This window comes from Lolium rigidum, chromosome 4 (genome assembly GCF_022539505.1).
Source record: "Lolium rigidum isolate FL_2022 chromosome 4, APGP_CSIRO_Lrig_0.1, whole genome shotgun sequence".
In the NCBI taxonomy this organism is placed as follows: Eukaryota; Viridiplantae; Streptophyta; class Magnoliopsida; order Poales; family Poaceae; genus Lolium; species Lolium rigidum.
In genome coordinates this window covers 222,020,480-222,043,433 of record NC_061511.1, presented here as the reverse complement: position 1 = coordinate 222,043,433, position 22,954 = coordinate 222,020,480, and the positions used below count along the sequence as shown (strand labels likewise).

At 45.5% G+C, this 22,954-nt stretch overlaps 1 protein-coding gene across 1 annotated transcript; it reads left to right on the top strand.

Annotated features, from left to right (window-relative positions):
- Positions 1-2,474: 2,474 nt before the first annotated feature.
- On the top strand, positions 2,475-6,786 carry LOC124649560 (death-inducer obliterator 1-like). The gene is made up of 4 exons (XM_047189168.1): positions 2,475-2,793; positions 3,201-4,075; positions 4,310-4,375; positions 4,863-6,786. Exons 1-3 carry the CDS (start codon positions 2,533-2,535, stop codon positions 4,314-4,316), a joined length of 1,143 nt encoding a protein of 380 aa, XP_047045124.1. The 5' UTR covers positions 2,475-2,532; the 3' UTR covers positions 4,317-4,375; positions 4,863-6,786.
- Positions 6,787-22,954: the final 16,168 nt, after the last annotated feature.

Sequence of the window (22,954 nt, the reverse complement as noted above, 5' to 3'; positions counted from 1 at the left end):
AGATTTAAAGATATTATTTGATAATAATAATAAAATATTTTTATTACTGATTTTATTTTCATATGAATTCAATATTATTATCTTATTCGTTATTATTTACTTACATAATTGTTTTTGGTTTCAAAAAATACATAAATGTGACACAATGGTATAAGAGTTAATAGGATTGATATGGTAGTATTTACAACAAGGTACAATCACATTCACGGGAGCACAGCAGGAAAGAACCGGTGAGTTAAGCGTGCTGAGGGTGGAGTAGTGTGAAGATGGGTGAGCGACCGAGATGTGAACAAGTCTAGAATTTAACTATAGATTAAGTGTAATTAGTGTTAAAAATGGTCCAAGTGAGAGTATAACGAGTCAAAGAATTAGAAAAATAAAAAATGAAAAAATAGAAAAAAGAAATTAGAAAAATGAAAACAATTTCGGAAAATAATAATTAGTCCAGGTTGGGCTTACGAGCTGGGACTAAATGTCCTCCAGCCCAAACGCTGTATCGTAGCCACGTGGAGGCCTGGAATTAAAACTCAAAACTCGCGAGCTAAACGAGTAACTCGCGACTCGACTCGAACTCGGTGTATAACGAGCCAAGCCGATTTTCATATTTTGTTGTTAAACGAGTTCAAGCTAACGAGCCGAGCTCATCGAACTCGTGAGTAGCTCGTTTAGCTCGGTAAAAATAAAGTCGGCCCAAGCCCACCAAAATGGACAGTATATTTGTGGTTTCTCAACTTGAAAATATTATTCTCATGAAATATTGATCGTAGTGGTTTATATTGTTCAGGTGCCATAATGCTAATGCTTGGTGTTCACCATTCATGCTCAAATATTCGAGAAAATGCATTGTACATTTTATATGTTTGATTTGACAGTTTTAAATGAGCTACTGGTGAGTTACTCGCGAGCTTTGCGAGTCGAGCCGAGTTTCAAATTCGGACTCGATTGTTAAACGAGTCGAGTCGAGCTAACTCGATTGTTAACCGAGCTTTAGCGAGTCGAGCCGAGTTGGCTTGGCTCGGCTCGAATTCCAGCTCTACTGGAGGGCTATTTTTTCCAGCTGGTAACCGGACCGGGATTAAAGGGTTCGCCTTTAGTCCCGTCTAGATAGTCCCGGATGGCCAACCAAAACTAAAGCCTGTTACAGGCCGGGACAGAAGGGCCTATCTCCACTAGTGCGTCGAGGTTGTACGGTTGGCATGGGGAGTCTTGACATCATCGCCCCCCTTCCCTTCCTCTAGCAACAGACTAAGCCTCTGATCCGTCTAGCACCGATCCCACCTACTACCTTCGTCCCGAATAACTTGCTGAACCTTTTCTAGACATAGATATATCTCTATAGCTAAAATGCGTCTATAGAGCAAGTTATTATGGGAATACCACTTATCTTCGGATCACCCTCTTCCTATGAGTGTGTATAATCTATTTATCAGAGTGATCAATCTGGTAAGGTGAGGGACGAAAAATGTGCTTCCCTCTTTTTTCAGTCTCTGAAAGTTGAATTACGTGTGCCACAGTTAACGGCGTGCATCTTTGGCACGTATGCACCTACGTTATATTTCGGCATTTCTCAAAAATAGGCTGCAGCTTGTCGACTCCTGGAATACAGGCGATTTCCTTTATTTGCTGTTTCGAGAGTAATTAGGGCTACGCATATTACTTGCTTCTATATATCCATCGTCAGACGGGCGAAGCTAGAGTAAATTACCATCGATATAGCTAGAATTCAGAACTAGAGCAACAAGGAGGTGACATTCAGAACTCGATACATACCATCGCCGGCGAACGCGCGGCAGCTGCCGTGCTGACGATGAAGCAATCCCTCGGCCGGGCGGGCTTGAATCGTGGCCGTATGTCGCCGGAGCGGAGCGGCGCGACCACGAGGCGCCTCGTACATATATGGCCTGTGGCTATGGCTATGTGAAGCACGTTCGACTTCGTAGCTAGCCAGCTAGGTGAGGATCGAGCTCGGGGGAGGCAGCTAGCCGGCTGTTACCAGCCTGTGGCGCCGGCGGGTGCTAGCCCGGCGAGGAGCTACCTATCGAGGGTCGAGACCCCGCTCGTATAGTTAAGGCGGCGGGAGAGCGCGGCAGCGCATGCAGCACGGCGGTGACGGCGGTTTGCTCGTCCACGCGTGCGGGCGGCTGAGCTCGCGCGGCGGAATACGTCGGCGTCGGCAGGGAGTTCGAGAGAACGATGTAGACGGGAGAGATCAGCTAGCTACTGTAAGCGAGGATATATACATCCAGCGGGATCGAGGAGCTGCGAGGGCGGCGGCCGGGGTCGCGCGGGCTGCGGGCAGGTGCGGCCGGCGCCGCAGGCGACGGCGGCCGGCGAGGTAGACGAGGCCATGCGGCGGCGGCGGAGGCGGGCAGGGTAGGTATGGAAGGGATGTGAGCTCGAACAAATATAAGAGAACAACAACATACCCGCCCACCCACACTCCTGAGCTTCGTCTTGACCTGCCTCCAACCCTCGCGCGCGCTGCCCAAATCGCAAACCCTAGACCCCCAGATCCCTCCCAGCCGCCTCGCCATGCGGATCCGCAGGTCTGCCTCCCGCCTGCTCGGCTCCGAGTACTCCTCCCCCGCGCCGCCCCCATTCCAGCTCCCGCCGCCGCCCCCATTCGAGCTCCCGCTCCCGCCGCCGCCGCCGCCAGTGCTGCAGCCCTGCTCCACCTCCTCCGCCCACGCTGGGGACGGCGGGCGCCTCTCCGCCTCCTCCGCAGAGCCGCCGTGCGGGCACAACCGGTCGCCATGGGACCTCATGGCCCAGCTCGATCCCTCGGATCCCCAGGTCAGCACCACCACTCCCACTGCCTCCATGCTCTCCTCGTTCGCTCCACTGCACTCCGCTATGCTCTCCACGGCGTCCGCGCCCCTAGCTCGCTCCTCCCGCGGCGTCTCCCTGCGATACTCGACGCCCGCGAGTTCCCGTTCGTGCATGCCGCTAGGGTTCCTCGGCAGCTCCGGGCGGGCGCGCCCGGTGCCTGGTCGGTGTCCGGGGCGCGTTAGCTACCCTTGGCTCGTTGTAATTTGTGGCCGGCCGGCGGCGCCGCTACGGGTCGGAATCGCGGGAATGGTGCCCGCGGATTGAACCCTAGATCCGCGCCCCAATTCCAGCACAGTTGGTAGCTGGGGAAGGTGACGTGTTTACATTCTGGCCTTTGGATTAACCTGTATCTTCGATTTTCCGTGGTGTAGGAGTTGGAACTCTTCAAGGATACATACTTCGTGAGCGTCACATACCGCACTAGCTGGCTCTTTCCGGCCAGCATTCCTGCCGCCACCTACATCAAGGAGGCGGAGGATCAAGAGGAGGAGGAGGACATGGAAGTAGATATGGCTGAGGAGGACAATTACGAACCATGGAAGAAGGTTGCCAAGAAGAAGGCTGCGAAAAAAAGAGTCATGAAACACAAAGAGGAGGGGAAGAATGTGAGCAGGCCCAGGAAGAAGGCGAAGGTTAAGACAGATGAGGACGAGGAGGACCAAATGGCTGACGGAGGAGAACTTTGGATGTGCAAGAAGAACGATGGCAAGACCTGGTTTTGCCGGCGGACTGTGAGCCAGCCCGACTCCTACTGCTTGTATCACTCTGATCCCAAGCGTCCACTGCAGCAGGCTTCATTGGCAACCTCCAAACCCTCCAAGCGGCGGAGGAAGAGGGCCCTCGACGTAGGCGAGGGGTTCTACTACTACGCTGGATTCGGTCCGTCCTGCAGTAAGAGGCAATGCAGACCAAGCAGCAGCATGATGGAATCTCCACCCGCTGAAGAAAAAGAGCAGGCACTTGCTGAAGAAAAAGAGGAGGCACCACCTGAAGAGCCTGCTGATCTTACTTCAGATGAACCCCGAGCAGATGATTCAGACCCTCAGGTGGCACCAGCACATGTTGATGAGCCGATATGCGATGATACGGTTGGAATCGCGGGCTGTGATGAGGAGAGCAGCGACGACGCGTTCGCCTGGAATGGTAAACCCCGAGTTGTTGGCGTCAATGAAGGCATCAAGAGGAAGAGCCCGTTCAAGAAGCGGTGGAGGAAGCCTGTGAAAGCCCGGTCACTAAAGTCGTTGATGTAATAACACTCACGCCTTTATGTCACTTGCAAATCAATCAGTATTACTCCCTCCGTCCACAAAAGGATGTCTCAAGTTTGTTATGCATGCATCTAGACATGTTTTAGTGCGTAGATACATGCAAATTTGGACAAAGTTGAGACATCCTTTTGTTGACGGAGGGAGTATTATTTTTCTATATGTTGAAGGATCTGCTGATGTTTTCTTATGCTAACTTTGAGACGTATTTACAGGATTTAATTACTTCCTCGCCATATTTCCAGGACCATTCCCAGTTGAATGTAGTAGATTATATCAAGGTAAGGGGTAATAGCGTTATGACCACACCATGATATTGTTTTTGGACTTCTTGCATCTGTAAAATGCAATTGTGAAAATAATTAATTGGAAGAAAGTTTCTGATTTACGTCATGAAAGTGGTCCTTGTGATTTATCTAGTGTTGTGGTACAGTTTATGCAACTATATTAATTGATGGTTTCTCACCTTTTCTAATGATGTTTCTCCTTGATATATCAAGGACCATATATTGGCAGAAAAATTGGGACGCACTAAGCATTTTTTGTAAATCACTAAAATTTTCCCTTGTCACACAAGTAATCTTCTGTGGTATTTGTATGAGTAATAATTCCACAGAAACTCAATTTTTTGTATGTTTACATCTTATTAATGGTGAATTTAGTGAGTTTCGATTTGGTTAGCAAACTTTGCTTTTTTTCTTCCTCAGTTTGATACTACTATATTGTAGTCATGAACTTATTAAGCTGATAAGTGTTGATTTTCTGCAGATGAAGATGGAACCTCATAGCACCAGATCTTACCATCGTAAATGGTTCTGTGATGTCCCAAAACTCAAGTCAGAGTCACAAACTGCTGGATAGATTTACAACTGAGGATAGTCCTATTTATACACCAGATCCTTAAGAAGTGGCCCAAATATAATAATCAGGCGATGCATTTTGTTGGTGGATTACTTGACAGCCGTGAGGGTTAACCGTGAAGTGCTCTGTTCCATTTAGAAAACTGTAGGAGCTAGTATTGTGTTTGCTGGTGCAGCGTCGCTTGGTGGAACTGCAGGCATCTGCTTTGATAATGTTCTATGGACCAAAAGAGCACCCAGTCGTCCTGTCAATGTCAGCCACTTCTAGGCTCTTCAAAGAAGCTTCTTTTAGCATATAAGGAAGCTAGGGAAAGAAAGGATGAGATGCTCTCCAAAGAAGCTTCTTTTAGCATATAAGGAAGCTAGGGAAAGAAAGGATGAGATGGCATACACTGTGTACGTGAAGGTGGCTGAGATGTTTGAGATTGTTATAACTTCACAGCTAGCCTAAGCTCTTATGCAAACCAGCTGTTTGATATATTGGATCCTGATTCCTGAGAGCAGATTGATCGCACAATGCTTTTTCTGAGACTCACCTTGTCTCAGTAGGTGCCAACTATGTCAAGTATCTGACCACTATTTGAAACTGATCTTGCAGAGGTTGCAATAACTGACAATTCCCCAGTGGTGACTTACTCTGGCACTTAACTCCGGAGCATCTGACCACTATGCTCGGAGTGCTATGAAGGAGATTAAATCGCTACAAAAGGGCATCATTTCGAGAGTTGTGGATGGATCCCACATTTACATCTGGTCTGATCCTTCATTGCTGCTTGATGAATGCCCGCTTGGTTCTGTCACCTAGAGGATCTAGCCTGCTAACGCAAATTAATGAGTTGATTGATCCTTATTCTTCTAGATGTCACATGGATTTTCTGCGTACACCTACAGACTGGATGAGGTGAACTTAATTCATAATATTCCTCCTGATGATATTCCTGATTTTCTGGCATGGGACTTTGATGTGAATGGCCATTTCAGTGTAATACCTGCTTATAAGTTAGTGCTGTGCTGATGTTGCCGTGTTGATTGGCTTCAGGAGAACTCAATACCCTCAGTGGGTTGTTTCCAGTGGCAGCAAAAATCTGGGACTTGAATGTCTAAACAAGTTTAAGGCATGAAACTGATCCAGTGTGTCCACTGCCATAGATTGAACAAAGATGGGGCTCTTCATTTAAGTTGCAAATTGGTTTATTATTGGTGGGAGATGCTCCTACAGGAATGTCAGGCTGCAGCTTTTTTCATGCTAGAACATATCTGGTACCTTGATAAAACGGTACATCTGAAAATCCTCCTCCTGGTGGTTTGCGCAAAATAAACCTGTCAATGAAGAGAAGCCTATTTGGTGGTCCTCGACATGAAGGCTCTTTCAAGCTGAACATAGGTGCATGGCCCTTATACACAAACTGATGCTGATGCTGGCTAGGTGCCATTTTCAGACATCGCTCCGCTGTGGTGCTTATGTCAGTGGTTGGTCATCTGTTAGGACTACAGGTTGATCTTCATGCTGTTTGTGTCTGCATGTGCCAGTAGTCTCCAGGTTATCTCATATTTGGGCGCTGCATGACCCATGGAAACTGTGATGCTATGGGGGCCGATGAGTCATCATTGAGTTGATTGTGTGTAATTTTGCTGATGTCCATGTCTTGTACTGTCCAAGAGTTTTTCTGTTGCTTTAGCTGACCCCCCTTCTGACCCTAGCTGTATTTGCCAATTAAAAGTAGTAGCAACAATATTAGAAACTTATAGTTATTAATTTGATTTAAAAATATTATTTCCATAGTGTATCATTTTTTTTGTTACAATTACTGGACTCCCTTGTTTTGTTTCTACTGAAAAAAAACTAGCAGCATCTTGGTGAAGAATTCCCATTTAGCAGCATCTTGGTGTGATGTTATTCTATGGCTTTTTTTTTGGGTACTCTGTGGCTTGCTCCTGTGATTTTGGTTGCGTCAAGGAACTTGCTTATTGGTTGGAGCAAGAATAGTTATAATTGCTTAATTATGTTAAGTGAAGGCGAGAATAGTTTCATTTCAGCACCTTGATAAGAACTGAAATCTTTGTTGGGATTATCGCTGAATCATCAACGCCTCATGATCAATCACATACCAGTGAACTACGAGTTTGTACTTCCTCATCAACATGTCTGTAGAAGGGATGGACATGAAAACTCGTTGAGAAGCTTCATAGTATGCCCTTAATGGGAGGGAAGCTTCATATGCGCATAGTCCACTCCAGTGTACAGAGCTGGTTAATGTTGTTTCTGAATCCCGACGAGTGGACTCCGTTGCCAGATCAGTGGACCCCCTTGCCATGGCAACGTGGCACCTCGGTAACATCGGCGCCAGAGTGCCAGACCAGATAGAAACATGTATGTTGGTTGCCGTAACATAAGTAGATTTATCTAAATCTGAATTTATCCAAACACTAAATAGCATCTAGGTACGGCTAGATTTAGACAAATCTCAAACGTCTATTTATAGACAAAGGTAGTACTAGTTAACTTACAAAATACGTATATGAGAAAACTGTTGCTCTTTGCAAAAAAAAAGAGAAAACTGTTGCCATAAATATTTAAATTTCATAATATATAAACATTGTCAATATAAACTTTATAACCTAAAAGTAACATGTGAGTTGAAATTAAACTATAGCATGCAGTACATAAAACGAAAGACCAATCTTTACATACCATGCCTTGGATGTATTACCAACATGCGCAGATTGATTTGTTGTGTGCTTTAGTCTGGTCCTGATTTTCCGCATACCGACAATTTTGTATAGCCTGGTGAGTGGTAGTTTCAAGTAAAAATATGAGAACTTAAAAATAATGGAAAACACGAATTTAGTAAGATGAAAAGGCCGGAAAATTGCGTGGAATAGGCTAAATAGATGCCCATATATGCCACAGAGACCAGAGTTCTAGGCTAGTGCATCTGAATCCTTGCTTTAATTTTCCAAGCCTACATTGGAGGTCATCTGCCTCTTGATAGGAACCACATGCATGTATATGACGATCCAAGTGTCAATCAGCTATGCATTGCCCGTGTTTGCATCCCTTGTGATGGTCACAACGGTCGATGATCAAGTTGTTGATGTCAAGTGCAAGTGCACGTGTGTAATTTTTGTGTGATTTATGGGTTTGGGTTCCATGAGAGGACAGGAAATCACGCCACAGACCAATGTGTTCCTTTAGGACCGGGTCTCTACACCAGTTTGTCCACAAATCTAAATCAGAAATTACATTGGAGAACATATCATTTGTCGAGTGGTTCCTGCTTCTGAAGAACTTTGCATTCCGCGAATCCCATATTTTCCATAAGATCACTAGGTGTACCGCTCAGGAGCCATCCGTCTCCATGAAGATTACAAAGGTAAACCTCATATTGTTAATGGACAACATCTTAAACATTATATTGCAGGGGAAAAGTTCATAGAGAATGTGGAAGAGTTACATCTCCGGACTGCGGAAGCTATCATCGCCGAGAATTACCCTATGCTAGACACCGGAAACCAATAAAAGTCGAGATCATGTACGTAGCGATCTCGAAATGTTTTCATATTTTAGGATAGTTACTTTTTGCAAAATAAGGATGTTTCGCGAAAGATTTGGGCGAAACGGAGTCACGAGGGGGGAAAGGCCCCAGGAGGCGCTCCCTACCTTGTTGGGCGCGCCACCCGAAGTCATTCGCACCTCAGACTCCATTTTTGTCTCGTTTTCGACTCAAACTCTCTGTTTTACCTAAAAACCATCAATATATACACCCTCTGCCGATCTAATCTCGCATCGAGTCTTTTCGAGCGAAACCTGTTTTTCTTGTCCAGAACTTTCAACTTTTTGACCATGTCAAGCTCCGGATCCAATCTCGGAGGTGAAGACTCCAAGGAGATGAGCGTGGTGAACCACTACCTCAACTCCGTGGTGACTCCTCTAAAGACCTTGACCTTCAAGGAGGGGGTGCTGCTCATGGAGGAGGTGAAGGCTCCGAAGACCGATGACACCATGGAGGAAAGGCTAGAGATTCTTGAGAACACCGTCTGCAGGTATGGTACTAGTCTTGATGCGCATCTCCTGATGAATATCGAGATGGAGAAGAAGGTCGAAGCCTATGAGGCGAGGATAGGGGACACGGAGGAGAAAATCTTTCACATCCTCACACAGCTGGATAGGTTCCAAGCCCTCATGTGGGATGTGGAAAACTAGAATTGAGAGTTTGAAGATCGCTTCAACAAGATCGCCAAAGCTGCCTCCACCAAGTTGAACGATTGATGTTGCTCAGAGCAAGCAGTTGGGAAACCCCAAGAGGAAGGTATGATGAGAACAACATCAAGTTTTCCCCCAGTAAGAAACCAAGGTTTAATCGACCAGTAAGAGAAAGGAATGACTTTTGAAGGTGTTGCTAGCTGACTCTTGGTAGGGCGCACTATCGGCGTCAGTAACAACGTGGAACCTGCACACAAAACAACCATAATATTTTGCCCCAACTTACAGTGAGGTTGTCAATCTCACCGGTTTTGCTGAAAACAAAGATTAACCGTATAGTGTGGAAAGAGACGTTTGTTTGCAGTGGAATTAAAGTGAACAGTGCTTGCAGTAAGTAAATAGAACAAGTGATTGCACTAAATGATTTTATCAGTGTAAAAGAAAGGACCGAGGTCCATATTTCACTAGAGGTGTCTCTCCATAAAGATAGATAACATGTTGGGTAAACAAATTACAGCTGGACAATTGACAGAATAAATACCATACATGACAAGATGATTACTATGAGATTCATTTGGGCATTACAACATAATACATAGACCGTAATCTAACCGCGTCTATGACTAATAATCCAGCTTCCGGTTAGCGTACGCACCCCTTTCAGTATTAAGTTGCAAGCAACATATTATCGCATTAAGCAAAGTGTATAAAGTAAATAATAGAATTATCCTTAGACAAAGCATTGTTGTTTTCTCCCTAGTAGCAACAACTCATCTACAACCTTATAAGTTAGTGTCACTCTTCCAGATTACTAGAGGCATGAACCCACTATTGAGCATAAATACTCCCTCTTGGAGTCACAAGCACATACTTGGCCAGAGCTTCTACTAGCAACGGAGAGCATGCAACATCACAAATAACTTATGACATGTATATAATCGATCTTAACCATAGTATTCAATATTCATCGGATCCCAGCAAACACAACATGTAGCATTACATAAGGACGATCGTGATCATGATAGGCAGCTCACAAGATCTAAACACACTACAAGAAAAGTTCAAATAGACAACGTCCCAAAATCATCCACTAAGGGTCATTTTTCGTCGCCTATGGGCCTAACCCGACGATATGGGTTCTGTGGTCGAAACTGCGTCAGACAAAGTCCTACCACGTTTATTTCGGTCCGTCGCGTTCGGGCGTCCTTCCGCCACGGAAAATCGGACCGTTGCAGATGTGTTTTCGGGAGCCCCTTGACTGCTGACGTCATGCAAACTGACACGTGGCAGACGACGTTAACTGGGAGTTAACGGCGTTAACTGGCTGAAACCCCGTGGTAGATGGTAGGCCCACACGAGGCCTGCCGCGCCTTAAGCGGGCAGGCCCATTTAGTTTGCGGGCCGGGCCAGCTGACTTAGTTTGACCGGTCAACTATATAGCTGGGCTGGTCCATTAGTTACGTGGCCATGGCCTAACCTCTAAGGTTGACTGGTCAAAATTTAAATGGGTTGGCCCACTAAGCATGTGCCGAATGCACTCGTTTGACCGGTCAACAGGCAAAAGGGCCGGCCCACTAGACATGTGGGGCCCACTTTCCTGTTATCGGGCCAGCCCATTTAACAAGTGGGGTCCACCAAAAAGCAAGTGGGCCGTCCCAAGAAGTTAGTGGGTCGGTCCAATTAGTATGTGGGTCCCACTTTCCTGCTATTGGGCTTGCCCATTTAGTAAGTGGGGTCCACCATAGATCAGGTGGGCTGGCCCAACAAGCTATTGGGCCGGCCCAAAAAACCACATGTGGGTCTCACTTTCCTGTTATTGGGCCGGCCCATTAAACAAGTGGGGTCCACCATATAGCAAGTGGGCTGGGCCAACCAGATAGTGGGCCGGTCCAATAAGCAGGTGGGGCCCACTTTCATGTAACCCGGGCTGGCCCAGTTAGTATGTGGGGTCCACCATAAAGCAAGTGGGCTGGCCCAACAGGTTGGCGGGCCGACCCAATAAACATGTGGGGCCCAATTTCCAGCTGACGGGCCGGCCCAGTTAGTAAGTGGGGTCCACCACAAAAGCAATTGGGCTGGCCCAACAAGTTAGTGGGCCGGCCCAATAAGCTTGTGGGGGCCACTATCGTGCTAACGACCTGGCCCAGTTAGTATGTGGGGTCCACCGTAAATCAGGTGGGCTGGCCCAACGAGTTAGCGGGACGGCCCAATAAGCTTGTGAGGCCCACTTTCCTGCTAACGGCCGGCCCAATAAGCACGTGGGCCCATTTTTCTGTTACAGTGCCGGCCCAGTTAGTGGGTGGGGTCCACCTTAAAGCAAGTGGGCTGGCCCAATAAGTAAGTGGGCCAGCCCGTTTAGTTGGTGTTTATATGCAGGCATGATAGGCGCTTTAGGATTTTGCGGGCCGGCACATATGTGATTACGCTTAATTGGGCCGTTTAAGGGATGGGAATTTGTGATTTAGATTGCGCAGAACATAGAAAAATACTGAGAATATTTACGCAGCACATGATTTCTGTCGGATAGCCTCACTTACCACAAGCAACATAGAAAAAATGCGCGAAAGAACTATAAAAACTAACTAAATATTACATCAGCTGCAAGGCTTTGAAAAAATATTACAGTTTGAGAGAAATTAAATGGTAATTAAACATAGCAATACAATGAAGCGATTCAGCAATATTTTAAGTTGTCCATGCACCACCTATATCTGAAACAAAGACATTACAAGTTAAGACAACAACAATGGAAAGGCAAAGACACTACCATATTGTTTGCCAAAGAATTTGGAACTCATCATTTCGTCGTTATAACAAGATCATTGTAATGCACACAATAAGCAAACAAAGAGTGCATGCCGCATATCAACAGCCAATATAACAGAGCACGTTAGAATGAAACAGCAAACTTACTACTGTCGAGTCCCATGCAAACCAACATGTTCTGGGAGTACAAAATTGGCATGAACAACATAGTAGCAGGCTATAAATTTTGTAACAACGACTGAGCAAGATGAAGTTATGATGGCTACATCTACAGAGCAGGGAATGTAAACCAAAAATAGAAGTTACGATGGCAAAAACTAAAGAGGAGGGAATGTGAACCAACATGTGCCAAGTGCAATCACTTCAAATTGACCGTGAACTAAATAATACTCCTGAATTTATAGTGAAGGGGATGCAAATCAAGTTGTTTATAAACTTGTAATGAGCAACACATAGAGGATAGTTAATGCTGGAGCTTAGGATGGACCAGATACATAATATAGTGGGATCACATGTGAACTTGTATAAGAGGGAATGCAAACCAATATGTTCAGCATTCCATATGTGAGCGTCATGCCAAGTCAGAGAAACAAGTCAAGAATGCAGCTTTTGAAGAACAAGATGGCACACAAAATTATTATCTAGTAGTATGACAAGTTTATTTGTACTACAGGCTAGATAGTAGAGTGATAGCATGTCAAACTAAGTCCTTACTTTGTTAGCTTACAATGAACTAGATACAAAACAATGGCATCACCTGTAGTACAGGGAATGCAAGCCAACATGTTCATGGAGTAAAAAATTGTCACAAACAACATAGTAGCATGCCATAATTTTTGTAACAACGACTGAGCAAGATAAATTTATGATGGCTAGATCTACAGAGCAGGGAATGTAAACCAAATATAGAAGTTACGATGCCAAAAGCTATAGAGCAGGGAATGCGAACCAACATGTGCAATTACTTAAAATTGGCCATGAACTAAATAATTGCAGGATGTTACTATAATAGCTAGGAATAAAACAGATAGGATTTATAATGGCATCACTCATAAACTTGTAGATAAGGGAAACAAATCAATTTGTTTCGGGATATAAAGTTGTAATGAGCAACACATAGAGGATAGTTAATGCTACGACTTAGGATGGACCAGAAACGGAATATAGTGGGATCACCTGTGAACTTGTAGAAGAGGGAATGCACACCAATATGTTCACCATTCTATATGTGAGCGTCATGCCAATTAAAAGAAACAAGTTAATATTGCATCTTTTGAAGAATCTGATGGCAGACAAAATTATGATGGAAGTAGCTGCCGTGACGACTTCAAATAAATTTGTACTGCAGGATGGCAGAGTGATAGCATGCAGGAACTAATAGCAGACAGTTACTCTTTTAGCATATACGACGAAGTAGATAGAAATAACAATGGCATCACCTGGTACAGGGATTGCAAACCAACGTGTTCAGGGAGAACAAGATTGTCATGAACAAAATAGTAGCAGCCTATAATTTTTGTAACAACGACTGAGCAAGATAGAAGTTACGATGGCTACATCTACAGAGTAGAGAATGCAAACCAAAATGTTCAATTGCTTAAAGTTAGCAATGAACTAGAAAATAGCAAGGTGTTACTGTCATAGCTAGGAATGAACTGAAAGAGCTTCAGAGAAACAAGCATCTGAACCCAGAACATGGCGCTAAAACAAGGGACTTACATTAGGAGAAGCACTTCTTGGGAGTCAATCTACCTGAGGTTGATAGATCCGGTGATGAAGTACACTACATGTGCTACTTGGGGTTGGATAGACGGCCATTACACTTCTTGGTTACTCATCTCATCTGCAAAAACGTAACGGCGCGTCGTTAGCACAAACAGGTTCCCCCATGATTAAACAAGAACTTGCAGGCAGCAATAGAAAAGCGACAGTAGAAGAGTTTAGATAGGTGTGGATCATGCACGGCGCCGATGAAGCAGATCCGGTTCATGCACAGCGGTGTCGGTGAGCAAGATCTGATGCGGTGGACGACGGATCCGGCGAAGCGGCTCCGGTGGGGCGGACGATACCGCAGCTGAAGCGACTGCGGTAGACTGCTGGATGAGCATATGGTTTCGAGGTTCGGCGGGGATGATCCGGTCCGGCTGATGACGACGTCGATGAAGCGGCTCCGGCAGGCAGCCGGATAACAAGGATCGCGAGGCCTCAGGTAGGCCAGGGAAGTCCGGCGGGGATGTTCCGGTGCGGTGGTCGTGGAGGTGGGAGAGAGAGGGACTTGAGGAGTTCCGGTGGGTGTTCTCATAGGAGAGACTGAAGGAAATGTATTTTTTTGGGAGGGTTTCCGGGGCTAGGGAGGTGGTGATCGAAAAAATGACGGGTAGACCCCCCCACCAACCGAATTTGCTGTCATCTCCACAGGGGTAGAATGGAATTTTGAAGCGTGTGAAATTTTTGAGCCACAAGATTCGGGAGACAATGCCACCGAAAAGGTTCAAACCAACACCTACCGATGCTGCCAAATACGACGGTCAACAGGAGCCAAGGTCATGGATAGAAGATTATCTGCAAACTGTGATCTTACATAAAGGAAACTAGGTGGCCGCGATGTCGTGTTTGCAACTATACCTCAAAGATTCGGCATGGGCATGGTTGAGAGGCCTGCTGAAAGGATCCATCAAATCCTGGGAGGAATTAGTCGATGCTTTCGTAAAAAACTTCAAGCTACATACAATATACCCGTGGGAATCGAAGAGCTACGCCAATGCCACCAAAAGCCAAAGGAGTCGATGCGGGCATACATCGGGCGCTTCACTAAGCTTCTGAACGCTGCCGAATAAGTCTCTGTCGACAGGGAAATCGACGCCTTCAGTGATGGCATCCGACGTGAAGCATACATCGAAGAACTAGGTCGAAACAATCCAAAGACTATAACCAAACTCATGGAAATTGCCAACAGTTGGGTTGATGGCGAAGAACATGTACGGAAACCCCGCCCATGCAGTGACGATGAAGAGGACGAGCATAAGCACAGAAATGACTCGGTTCATCGACGTGACCGTCGCAAAAAGAAGAGAGATCGTGGGTATGAAACCTTCATTGACACCAATATAGTTGCAACAAGATACATTGATTGACGCGATGACCAGTAGGACGACCGACGCAGTGATCGATGCGATGATCATCGAGACAGCAACCGCAATGAGTCTGGACGAAATCGAGGCAACTATAGGGACCAACCACCACGGGTGCTGGAATTACCGTTTGCTGAGCAGCTGAAAGCTCCCTGCTATATACATGCATATATCGACCCGAAAGACAATATCAAGAAGTCGAGTCACCTGCTCAGGGGGTGCCAACAGTTTATCATGCTCCAGAAGTTTTAAGAATCAGCCAAAGGGCAAACGTACCCGACGGTAGCTGGAACGCATGCCCCTAACCCGCCGCCAGCACCACAACATCAAGTTCAGCAGGTTCAGCCTCGCGCACCCAATGAATCTTTTCCTCCACCTCGATGACAGATGAGCATGATCCACAAAATAAGTGTCTCCAAGAGGGACATGAAGAAGCTTACGCAAGAAATCAATCTTGTGGAAGTCACCATGGAAAACATTCCCGAATTCATCGACTGGTCTACACAAAGCATCTTGTTCAGTAGAGCCGACCACCCGATGTCTATCCCGAGACCAGGACACGCTGCTCTAGTACTCGAAGCGCAAATTGGCGGATTCACTATGAGCAAAGTATTCATGGATGGAGGAAGTGGATTGAATCTCATATTCGCAAGTATGGTCAAGGCGATGGACATTACAACCGATATGTTGCAGGAATCTGATACGGGCTTTCATGGCATTGTTCCAACCTTGCTAGCATACCCTCTCGGCAAAATCTCCTTAGATACTGTTTTTGGCAAACCGGATAATTGTAGGAGGGAAAGGCTCGAGTTCGTGGTAGTTAACTGGGAATCAAAGTACCATGCTATCCTCGGAAGACCAGCTTATGGAAAATTTATGGATGTACCTCATTATGCATATCTAAAGCTCAATATTCCACGCAACAATGGAACCAATATTACGGTTCACGGAAGCTTTTCTCGATCAAACTATTGTGACCGAGAATTTTAGAAGATTGCCGCCAAATTTGGGATAGAGCAAGAAATCAAGACCCTGGATATTGTGCCCAAAAAGTTAGTTATTGAAGACAAGGAATCTAAACTGAAGGAGGAAGACAACGGCAAGAAGTCAAAGAAACAACGTGATAATCCTGCTACATCAGGACCAGTTATCAAAGCATTCACGGAAGTTGTTAGTGCATCGATAGAAGCCACTAATACTTCGGCAGCAGTTACCAATGCCTCGACATAAGCTATCATCACTTCAACAAATGTCGGCCAAATTCAAGGAGACTCTCCTCTTACTTAAGAAGATGAGTGGTGTGATATATCTTTACCTTTTGTAGCATTTTTTACTTTCAATAAGGATTTCTTTTTATAGCCATAGCAATTTAGCTTATTCTTCGTCGGAAATTCAATTCGGCTCCCGGGTGCGTATGCTCCCTCTACCAACAAAACATATTTCGAAATGTGGAAATATTTTGACAAACAATTCTACATGTACATATATATAATATATGTGTGTTTGTCAAGTTTGACGAAAAAATAATTTTTTGTGTGGCCTATGTAAAAAAGAGAAAACTTATCCTGTGAAAAGCCTTATTTTTAGCACTGAATTTTGTCTTTTTACACACGTCACATGATAAGTCCATTTTTTATGAAACAATTTTGTAAACGCGTAGCACGTAAAGATGTACCCGCAAATTTTTTTTTTCATTTTTTTGAAATTTAAAATATGTGTAAGATGCATTCCAAAATATAGGGAGCATACGCTCCCATGTTCCAAAACACCACTCCCCATTCTTCGTTGCAAACTTATTAATAAAGTTCAATTCTCATCTATGCAAGTACTATTCCATATGAAGTATTCAATCGATTCGGGACACCCGGCAAATTCTCAAGATGTCGCGCACTGTGACCACGGAAAAATCATAATACAACAAGCGAACCCGATAAAAACTCGAGGGTTGTATATAATGGTTTCATCTAAGCCTCGTAAAATATTCGAGTGCTGTACTCGATGACTATCAAAGGACCTTTGTAAAAATGACAAAACACAAACGATTTCCGCAAAAGCCTCATGGAACATGCGAGTGCTGCAATTGATGAAAAACAATACAATCTAAGAAAGGCTCACGCTGGTACATCAAAAGTATCTAAGCTACGAAGCCGATAGTGCACATGGTTCCCTCGATTGACTTGGGGGGCTGCTAGGTGCGCTACTGCTACTGGTAACGCTAAACCTATATATATCCCCTCCCCCACACTTACCAGTAGCGCACCCCTTCTTGGTGCGTTGCTCTCAGGAAGGAGACATTAAGAATCACCCACCTCCGCCTGGGCCGCCATCACTACAGTCTAATGATGCGTGTAGTTGACACGTCCGTTGGGAACCCCAAGAGGAAGGTGTGATGCACACAATAGCAAGTTTTCCCTCAGAAAGAAATCAAGGTTTATCGAACCAGGAGGAGCCAAGAAGCACGTTGAAGGTTGATGGCGGAGGAGTGTAGTGCGGCGCAACACCAGGGATTCCGGCGCCAACGTGGAACCTGCACAACACAATCACAGAACTTTGCCCCAACGTAACAGCGAGGTTGTCAATCTCACCGGCTTGATGTAAACAAAGGATTAAACGTATAGTGTGGAAGATGATGATTGTTTGCGAAGAACAGTAAAGAACACTTGCAGCAGTTTGTATTTCAGATGTAAAGAATAGGACCGGGGTCCACAGATCACTAGTGGTGTCTCTCCCATAAGATAGCAGATGTTGGGTGAACAAATTACAGTTGGGCAATTGACAAATAAAGAAGGCATAACAATGCACATACATATATCATGATGAGTACTATGAGATTTAATCGGGATATTACGACAAAGTACATAGACCGCTATCCAGACATGCATCTATGCCTAAAAAGTCCACCTTCAGGTTATCATCCGAACCCCCTCTAGTATTAAGTTGTAAACAACAGACAATTGCATTAAGTATGGTGCGTAATGTAATCAACACAAATATCTTTAGACAAAGCATCGATGTTTTATCCCTAGTAGCAACAGCACATCCACAACCTTGGAACTTTCTGTCACTGTCCCAGATTTAATGGAGGAATGAACCCACTATCGAGCATAAATACTCCCTCTTGGAGTCACAAGTATCAACTTGGCCAGAGCCTCTACTAGCAACGGAGAGCATGCAAGAACATAAATAACATATATGATAGATTGATAATCAACTTGACATAGTATTCAATATTCATCGGATCCCAACAAACACAACATGTAGGATTACAAATAGATGATCTTGATCATGATAGGCAGCTCACAAGATCTAACATGATAGCACAATGAGGAGAAGACAACCATCTAGCTACTGCTATGGACCCATAGTCCAGGGGTGGACTACTCACACATCGATCCGGAGGTGATCATGGCGATGAAGAGACCTCCGGGAGATGATTCCCCTCTCCGGCAGGGTGCCGGAGGCGATCTCCTGAATCCCCCGAGATGGGATTGGCGGCGGCGGCGTCTCTGGAAGGTTTTCCGTATCGTGGCTCTCGATACTGGGGGTTTCGCGACGAAGACTATATGTAGGCGGAAGGGCAGGTCAGGGGGCCACACGAGGGCCCCACACAACAGGCCGGCGCGGCCAAGGCCTAGGCCGCGCCGCCCTAGTGTCTGGCCACCTCGTGGCCCCACTTCGTCTCTCCCTCGGTCTTCTGGAAGCTTCGTGGAAAAATAGGCCCCTGGGCGTTGATTTCGTCCAATTCCGAGAATATTTCCTTACTAGGATTTCTGAAACCAAAAACAGCAGAAAACAGACAAGCGGCTCTTCGGCATCTCGTCAATAGGTTAGTACCGGAAAATGCATAATAATGACATATAATGTGTATAAAACATGTGAGTATCATCATAAAAGTAGCATGGAACATAAGAAATTATAGATACGTTTGGGACGTATCATCTAACAAAGGAGAATGTGGAGGCCATGGTCTGCCTAGATCTCATCGATCCCATCATAGCCCCCCTCCACCACTGCGACTTGGCGGAGATGAACCGTACGACACCCGCCACCACATCGACACAGTTATGGTTGCTCACCAGCCGTTCTACGTTGGCCCAACCTGTTTTGGCCCACTCATCCGCGCCAAGAAAGTACCCAAGGGTCTAAAGTTACTCGGAAGCCTCAAGCAATATAACAAAATCGATAGCCCCTTTACCTGGATGCATGATTTCATCAACCATATCGACTTTGCCGGAGGAAGCTGAACTGGGCAGTCATGTACCTCCCGCTGTACCTCATAGGGCCTGTCCGAAAATGGCTTCAAGACTTGCTAGCTAGAGAAATCCACCCACAACTGGCTTGACACGTAGAACGCCTTCACCGTAAAAATTTATGGAACCTACAAGAGGCCACACACGGACGTTGACCTGCAGTGGTGCAAGCAGCAAAAGGATAAGTAATCCAGGGACTATCCAGATGGTTGGAAATGAAAAATTCTTGTCAAGGAGTCAAAGTACGAGGCATCAACTCCTACCGATTTATATAATGCGCTCTAACAAACAGACTACGAAGCAACATGGACAATGATGGAAGCGCACACAAAACCAACTCACGCGAAGCCTACTCGAACAAAGCCATAAATGGATGGCGGCCAATCCAGGCTTCTTAAAATAGCTTCAGTGCTACAAAGCATAGGTGGCGCTCGGGCGCTAGGGAGGAGGACCCAGCGGTGACGGTTTGTATGGTCTTTCTTTATTGGAATGTACTATTAAACTAAAATTGGGATTATCCTCAAAAATTATAGCAGAGCGTGTTATGAGTGTCTACGTAGTGGACTTGATTTTGTCAAAGATGATGAAACGTAAACTCACAACCATTTATGTGATGAAGAGACCGTTTTGTCGTTTGTGCCAAAGCTATTTATAAACCACAATCCGGAACAAAATGATGATAATGCATTGGCAAAGATGTTAGACCATAAAGAAGCTATCATATCTCATTTAAGTTGAGCTAGTCTCTTTCCAGAATTTCATACCCTAGGCCTTTATGTTTATAACGACGCCATGTTATACGTCTCCCGTCGTGGAAACCTAGCTCCGCATCCTTAGAAACACAGCCGTCGCCTCCATCTCCGCCTCATAATAGATTGGTTCCCCCTCCTTCGGCCGGTCTCGCCATCATTGGGAGGGGTGGAGAACCCGATCTATGCATGGAGTTTTAAATAAAATCACAGTTTTAGATTGTGCCAGTGTTTTAGTTGTCGTCTTGTTTTTGGCATCCGTCTCAGTGGACACGACGTTGTCCACAATAAGTGATCTTCTGCCTTTCACTCAGCGATGAGATCCCCTTCTCAATATCGATGATGGTGTTGAAAGATTATAATTCTCTAGGTATGGACCTTCGGATCTTACTTTGATAGATCAATTTCAGATTTTTTTTCTCATGGTTTTCGTGAGGAGGATTGTTCTCGCCAAATTAGTCCTGGCTGCTATGTCCTCGAAAACGGTGATTCGTACTCTAGCCTCTCTCCAACGACGTCGATACGGTTGTTTGCTTATTTTTTCGTGGCATATTGGTGTTGGTACTCAAAGATTTATTGGTTCGTTCTAGACTTTATTATTTTATAATAGCTGCATACAGCGTGTAAATCTCTACCATGTACTCAAATATGGTATTGATTGTTAAAAATACATGCATATCTTGATAAAAGATAAGCCACCCTTTTGTGGACAGAGGGAGTATCTGGGTCTCCCTCTAGACTTTTTTTGAGAAAAAAAAAATCCCACATGAAGCGAAAGATGGCTTCAAGCATACACCCCCATGACAATTTGGCAGCGTATAAATGCAGCACAATAACCTTTGCGGTGGCAGATCTTAGCTGTTCCAAAGAATTAATCAGCTTCATTCTTTTAACAATTCTTCACGTTGATATATAATTTGGTGGCACCAATATGGTTTGCTAAGTTGCCATTTCCGGGGAAACGACAGCTGTACTGCATTTATTCAGATGAAAACGAATACGGTTCACACAAGGATGGCTGAAAAGGGCCAAAATCATGCAAAAGCTGGCGACATGCGGGGTATATGTACCCGGCCGCCAAAGAAAACAGTACAAACCGAATTTCGAACAGATCAATGTTGATTCGGCGAAGGCATGGGCATAATTTGCACGATCGTGTTATACGTCAAACCTCAGACTAGCAAGTTAATTTGCGCGCGCGAGGCCGTCCGATTTCCGGTGGATGGCGTCCAGACACGAAATCGAAGTGTATACGCGGCGCTCGATTTTACCGCGGTTCGATCAATTGAAGAAATGATATACTCCATAATGGTAGTCATTCATTGGTATTTACAGGCGCGCGACAAACTGGAAACAGGTAAATATTCGAGCAGATAACGATCAGAGTTAATGCGCTGTACGTATAGGCTGGATGGCGGGCGGTGTATGTAAACACCTCGCGTATTTGCGGGTCCCGCCTGCCAGTGAAGACTGCGCGGTGGCCATTACATTGGCCTTCACGAACAGAGACGTCTACTGTTAATTACCGTGACCGGTGGGGCCATTAAGACATGCCGAACAACGCGGCCCACATGTCAGAGTCGTCGTCGACGGATTCGGTCCCGTTTTAGGAAACGATGATATTACCCACAAGCCGAGTGTCTCCCTCGTCTCTGGTGCCTGTCTCCGCTCATACACCAGTCGACCCCTCTCTCCTCTCCTCCCTCCCCTCCCATCGTCGTGGAGACACGAGCCAATTTTCGCCCTTCTCTCTACCCAGCTCTCTCTCTCTCTCTGGTAAGGAACAAAGCTCCGATCCATTGCTCCGTGTAGTCCTCGATCCTGCGCGCCCTCCCAACTCCGGCGCTGCTTCATCGTCTTGCGCGCGCGCGAGATCACGCTGGGTTTTGCCTGGGTTTTAGATTGGGTCTCGTCGATCCCAACTCCGGCGGTGCTTGTTCTGATCATCTTCTTCTTCTCTGTACCGAGGTTTTCCAGTCGCGCGCGTCTACTTTGGGCTCGTGCTCGTTTTTGGGGGGGAGTTGAGTTTGAATGAACGGGGGGTTTCCTTCGTTTCGTTTTTCTTTCTTTCTTTGGGCGTGTTCCTTCTGCGCGAGAAATAATTAACTCGATCAGGACAACGCGTGCGTCCGATTTTCGAATGAAATCTGATGGGTTTCAGTTCTGAGTTCTACTACCCCTCTTCTTCAAGTATCACCATGGGTTTTTAGATTCAAACCTGGGGCCGCGCGCGTACTCCCAAGTCGTCCGGCGTTGCTTCATTTCGAAGGTTCTGTAGGGGTTGGAGTTGCTTGATCTATCATTCTTTGGGAGGGTTCGCGTCGGCTGTTCTAGTGGCGTTTGAATTTGGGGGCAAGTTGAATGAACGCGCGCTCCCGTCTAATCGCGATCGAAGAACGCGGCAAACCATTTTTGAAACGCGAGCGAAGAAATTCCGTACGGTTTTCGATCTGGACTGATTTTGGGGATTAATTTTTCTTCCGCCGCGTGTAGCATGCATGGGGATTTTCGGTAGACGCTTATCTCATGGGTTTCACTTCTGAATCCTACTGCTTCTCTATAGTATATATCGGTTAGTCATATATATACTTACAGTAGCGGTTCCTGCCTCTTGCTGTTTACTGGAATATATACTGCACGTAGTATCAGAATCTGTGTAGTAACTAGTAAGTAGTAACACTGTAAGAGAAGGACTGTTTAGGCCGCACATCACTCTTCAGGGGCATCTTGGATTGAAAAATCGTTGATTTTCAGTCCCTCTTATACTTACCGATCTAGTCAAAATAGTAATAATAAGTAGTCTGTTTTACGGTAGCAGATCAGCCTGTGCCTGGGTTTGGCCTTCTATTCGCCACGCCAAATTAATATTGCAATTTATTTGAAGGAAAGATAGTATTACA

Excerpts from the sequence above, each read along its gene's own strand:
- LOC124649560 (XM_047189168.1), top strand. The coding sequence starts at position 2,533 with ATGCGGATCCGCAGGTCTGCCTCCCGCCTGCTCGGCTCCGAGTACTCC. Across the intron at positions 2,794-3,200 it reads TCGATCCCTCGGATCCCCAG|GAGTTGGAACTCTTCAAGGA; the intron begins GTCAGCACCACC and ends TCCGTGGTGTAG.